Genomic DNA, 6,000 nt, shown 5'->3' on the forward strand with positions numbered 1-6,000 from the left:
CAGCAGTGATTATAATGTGGGGTCCGGGGACCCCCATGGGTCCATAGGACGTTGCCAGGGGGTCCGTAAAAAAGACTTTAATTTTAATGTAATGTAATGTAATGAGATGTTAATGTTTTAGCACTAAGTCTACACTAATAATCACATTATTAGTTGTTATTAATTAATAATCACATTAGCAGTCACATTGTTAAGACCTAATACAACAAAACGGATCCATTTTTTTAAACAGATGAGAAATGACATGCTGCCCAAGCCAAGCAAAAGTTCTGTAATTTTTGGCACAATTATGAGCGGGTCTTTGGAAGCTATTCTATAACATTAACCCGTTACAGCTAGATTTATGCTTCGCTCGCATAGAATCTGCGTCCGTCCGTTTTCTGTCTATGCGAGTCCACGCCCCCCTCTCAGAGGCTCTGCGCCCGTCGTCTAGCGCCTCGAAAAAATTCTAACTATCCGTCGGACGGACGCGGAGTACGCAGACAAAAAGGCACTATGATTGGTCGTCTCGCTACTTCCTTGTTCTGTTCTTGTGGCAGCGCAATGCCAGTAGTTTGCGAGAGCAGAGCTGTATTCTGTTAAAAACTTTATTAATGCCTTGTGTGTAAATGTGTGTAAATACACGAAGCTAAGCTAAGTAACAAACAATGCATCAGTTGAACACTCGTGGCACAATGCCTGCGGTTTTACTACCGTTCCTCCACCGAATGTAAACACACATCGGCAGAATCAACTGTCTTTACATGCTTGCATTTTCTGCTCGTGAAAACAGACTGGGTATGTCAAATAATGATACCACTGCATTGCCTTTGCAATTTGTGTGAAAATACCTAGCTAACCGGGATAGAAAGCAACATTGCTTAATAATGACCGCAGTGCTTACAATGTAGTGAAAGTAGCCTAATCGCGCAATTTCAAATGTGGCTGGCAACGAGACCTCGGACCTCGCAGAGCTCGCAGATGCATGAATACAAAATTGGTTCGTGGCCACTCCCACGCGACTTTTCACGCTCGCAGTTGCTGAAGTCTAATCTGACCTTAAGACACAGTGTTATAAATTTGCTGTTACCAGAATGGCAATGACCAAGTCGTAGTGCATTGCTAAAGGCCCTGAGGTATGTCCTAGTATTGCAGCACTATGGTACTTAACTTTTCAATAACTATTACAGCATGCCGCTGGAGGTATAGCGTGCATTAAGGGGCTACAGGTCCCCAGCCGAGAAAAGTTTGAGAACCCTACTATGTAGTATATGAACTGGAGAGAAGGGTAGGGGCCAGGGGAAGTGAGAAAGAGCTTTGTCATCCATCTTCTTATGACGTGAGCTTTCATATAATGAGCTGAGGGCCATGTTTGTATGCTTTGCAGAACCTCCAACAGTGCAGACACACACCCATGTGGTGTGTGTGTGTGTGTGTGTGTGTGTCTGTCTGTCTGTCTGTCTGTCTGTCTGTCTGTCTGTCTGTCTGTCTGTCTGTCTGTGTGCGCTCTGGTAACTCTGTACAGACATGGCTTTGAAAACTGGTTCAATTGAGGGTGTGTTCGAGCCAAGGGTCTTGAACAAAATCAGTACATTAAGTACGTACATTGACGGAATCACCTCCATATGTGACCGAGTCAGACCATTGGCATTGGTCCCAAATGCAGGACCGCTCACTGCACATAGAAGATATTGGTGTGTGTGCATAACAACGGTATGCACACAGCTATCTTGTTGTTGTATAATTTTGAAAACTTTCTGACGACTGTAGAACTCTTCTACACAGACAGTAAGAAGTTGACCCAGACTGGACTCAAACTTGCACTGTAAAAATTGGACGGTTCCTCAAAGAACTCTTATCTGGTTCAAGGAGGAACCCAAAGATTCCATGAAGAACCACAGAGATTCTCTGAAGAACCTAAAAGTTATTGTAAGAGCCACAAGGTTCATCAGAGAACCCTTTGGGATTCGTCAACAGTGGCAATCAAAGAACCTAGATTGGATTAGAACTATCACTCAATGGAAAATGCTTTGGCCACAGTGTAGTACGGGGCGTGGCCTGAGGACACGAGTGGATGGAAAAGTAAATCCGTGCACATGGTCAGTGGGTGCGACGCCATGATGGATAAAATGTGTACTCCACAAAATCAGTCGAAAGAGAATATCCGGTTGTCAGTGTTCAGTGTGTGGTCAAATTAACTGCAGCTGTCGGTCAGCATTAATGGCATAGGGGATAATTAAAGACCGCTTGATTGACTCAACCACTCACACCTGATAACTTCTGTCCCTTTGTGAAGGAGAACTGCAGGCTTTTGTATGGAATATCAGGTATGAATGCTTGAGCCAATTAGCCCATGAGAACCCTGCCAATTAAGTGCCCAGCTGCAGCCAATACTGCAGCCGCTGTCTTCCGAGGAAGCCTTTAGAAAACCTTGTGGTTCTTCCAAGCACCTATAGGTTCATCAAAGAACCAGAACGTTCGAAAAATTCAAAACCTTTACCGTGTTATTCAGTTGAACCTTTAGAATTCGGTTGTATAATTTGCAGTGTTTGTCATCCATCACTTTCCGTGTTCCCTGCCCGGCCCATGACCTGTCCTGTTTTCTCTTATGTCGGCCAACCATGGGTCAGAAACCCAGAGGGACTTAGGCGTCCTCCGCTGAACATCCGCCAGGCCACACGCGTCTTGTTGGATCACCTCCACCCCCACCTCACACTCACACACACATCCAGCTCAGCCACCTTTATTTATAACCCTGGCTCATGTCCTCACCCTCACCCTCACCATCCCTTGATCCCTGCCCTCATAGCACAGGCAGTGTTGCTTTAACTCCCAGACACCCAGAGAGGCCGGGGGTTGATGCCTTTATGTAATCTGCTTGGTGGCTTGCTTGCTTCCATGATGTCTAGCAGGTAGACCCAGTGTTGCCAGATGTACAATAGTCATCTTATTTGTACCATCATTTTGTCCATTTCTACCTCTCTAAAGAAAACATGATGTACGATAATTTCAGAGTTCTCATTCAATTCATTTTGATGCCTTGAAACAATAACTTGGGTCTTGTACAATAATTTCCTCCTAAAAGCTACCAAAAACAATAATTTTGAGGTTTTGGTACAATAATTCAGCATTTTCCATCTGGCAACACTGGGTAGACCTGGCTAGAGTTGCGTTGAGATTGAGAATCATCTCAGCAGGGGGTAGATGGAGGCTCAGGCTTGTTGTTGTTGTTGAGCTGGAATATGCAACTCCACCCCACTGCTGATGGACACAGACAATTAAAACTAGAGAGAGAGAGAGAGAGAGAGAGAGAGAGAGAGAGAGAGAGAGAGAGAGAGAGAGAGAGAGAGAGAAATTGAAATGGAAGTGAAATTTAGCCATAGCACAATGATAATGCATTAGCATTAGCAGCCTTGCCTAAAGATGCCATTTAGATGTCAGACAAGGCAAGTTTATTTGTATAGCGCATTTCATACACAGGTGCAACTCAATGTGCTTCACAAAAAAACAAAATGTACTGTAACTGACCGATAGGACTACTGTCAGAAATATACGTACAAGGACATCTAGTATCAGCTCCTCTGTATTTCAAGTCAAGTACACAAAATGAAAAGAGAAGCCAATAATAGAAAATAGCAAATAGGAAATAAACTTGCTGAAATAACTAACATACTGTAACTACAGAATACATATTTAATATTACGTACTTAATCAAGCCAAAGGCTGAGGAACACAGACAACGGTGCCATCCAAATGCTTTGGAGAAAGTTCCAATGCTTACTTTGACCCAATTTAATTTAACTAGCTTATGTCTTTTCGCTAATTGCATTACTTCCTCAAGACCCTAAACAGTACACATTGTGCTCTCACATACAGCACTGTACAGTACAATACTGTACAGTGGTTCTTGTAAACAGCTTTTGTAAGGTAGCCCCATAATGCATGCCGTTCCACTAGTCGAAAGCTGTCATTGAAAAGATTTTACTCTCATAGTACTCTACTACTATGACATTACACAATGCCTTTAGTAATGCAAAATGACTTGGTTCTTGCGGATTTGGTAACGTGATTGATAACAGGGTCCTGATTTTATATTAAACTAGAGATGCACCGGATCCTGATTTTTAGGATCCTTCCGGATACCGGATCCACTGCTTAAGATCCTGCCGGATCCGGAACCGGATACCGGATCCTACGAATGGGTTGAAACACATAGCCTACTCACACACGTGGGCCCTTTTTATCACGTTGGCTCAAACTATTTTGACTTAAAGCCTCGGCTACCGGATCCGGATCCTGTGAAAAACCCTATTATCCTGCCGGATCCAGAACCGGTACCGGATCTTGGATCCTGTACATCTCTATATTAAACACATGACTTTGTTAGGCACCTTACAGCCTTTGAACTGTCCCTGCTATGCATACTGTATGTGTGTACAAGTACTAACATGCGGGCGCGGGCGCAGGCACAGGCGCGTGTGTACTGTACATGCACGCATACACACACACACACACACACACACACACAGAAAGAGAGAGAGAGAAACAATGAACAGAAATGTTTTGCAACTGATGCAAATTTCCAAACTTTCCATCGAATGATCAATAACAAGATATGTATATCACCTCTGTAGAACTGAAAGTTCATACCTAACTATCGTCTTCTTTCTCTCTCTTTCCCCTTCTTTCCTCTCCGCAGAATCACTGCCACTACAGAGGCTATGTGGAGGACATAGAGGGCTCTTCTGCATCACTCAGCCTGTGTTCAGGACTCAAGTAAGTTATCCTCCTTTCTCCTCTCCTCTCCTCTCCTCTCCTCTCCTCTCCTCTCCTCTCCTCTCCTCTCCTCTCCTCTCCTCCTCTCCTCTCCTCTCCTCTCCTCTCATCTCATCTAGTCTCCCCTCCTCTCCTCTCCTCTCCTCTCCTCTCCTCTCCTCTAGTCTCCTCTCCTGTCCTCTTTATTTCTTTCCTTTACTTCTCTGAACTTTTCTACTTTCCTTTCTTCCTCTCCAGTCTCTCGTCTCCTCTCTCTCTTTCCTCTCTCCCTCCTCTCTCTACATTTCTGTCTCCCCTCTCCTCTCCTCTCCTCTCCTTTCCTCTCCTCTCCTCTCCTCTCCTCTCCTCTCCTCTCCTTTCCTCTCCTCTCCCCTGTGTTGCTTTTAGCACTTTCGGTGTGGCTCTGACCTTGGGAAGAGTCTTGCTATTCAGTGTCTTGTATTTTTTCTCTCTTGTGAGAGTGAGAGGTGATGAGGCAGAAGACACCTTTCTGAGCGCCATGTTGATGGGCAGATTTACCTGGTCACATTACCACTGAAATTGGACAACAACATTATTTATCGACAACAATTCTTTTGGCAAATATCCCATGTGTGGTCTCTATGTATGAACATGCTAGTGCACATGCATCAAGAACACACAGCAGCAGCTAGTGAATAAGACAATGACGATAATTATGTGATCCAAACATTTTCAAACAAACCTTCACCAGGCTAAGGAATGTCCAAAACATAAAGGGAAAAAAAAGAGTCCACCTCATTTCAGGAAATTGCTCATATGTAGTTAATCCCTGGAAAAATATGAGAAGACAGGATTTTTCTTCTCTATGTGTTTGCATTGCCTAGTTTAACAGTAGGCCTATAGCCATATTAAGCGTAGCAATGGAAGTCTATGGTACAAAAGAAAACATCTTCAAACATACTTTTAAAGCACTTTAAAATGAATGTAAAATTCGCCAAAGTGTAAAATGGCAATTTAATTCCGTCCAGTGATCACTTGTTACCATTTACTTCCAGTCATTATGCTAAGCTAAATTTACTACTCCCATACTAACAAATCTAAGCACTGAACACTGAGCGAAACAGGTTTCAACTCCTTACGAAACCATTTTGGGCTCCACACTGCTCTCCAGATTATTGTCAAAGTTAGCGTTTCACTATGCCTCAGCCTTTACCTTACTAAGGGCCTTTTTTTTACTGAGGCCACACGGGGTCCATTTCCTGAAAATAAATCAGTAACGCTAAG

The 6,000-nt window shown here is 43.6% G+C and overlaps 1 protein-coding gene across 3 annotated transcripts in view; it reads left to right on the forward strand.

Annotated features, from left to right (window-relative positions):
• adam9 (ADAM metallopeptidase domain 9) overlaps positions 1-6,000 on the forward strand; it is a 77,182-nt gene that overhangs the window by 49,171 nt on the left and 22,011 nt on the right. For all 3 annotated transcript variants that reach the window (XM_063195345.1, XM_063195344.1, XM_063195346.1), the window contains exon 5: positions 4,679-4,755. In XM_063195345.1, coding sequence (XP_063051415.1) covers positions 4,679-4,755 — 77 coding nt within the window. The remainder of the gene's footprint in view (positions 1-4,678; positions 4,756-6,000) is intronic.

Source organism: Engraulis encrasicolus, chromosome 3 (assembly GCF_034702125.1).
Source record: "Engraulis encrasicolus isolate BLACKSEA-1 chromosome 3, IST_EnEncr_1.0, whole genome shotgun sequence".
NCBI classification, from domain to species: domain Eukaryota; kingdom Metazoa; phylum Chordata; class Actinopteri; order Clupeiformes; family Engraulidae; genus Engraulis; species Engraulis encrasicolus.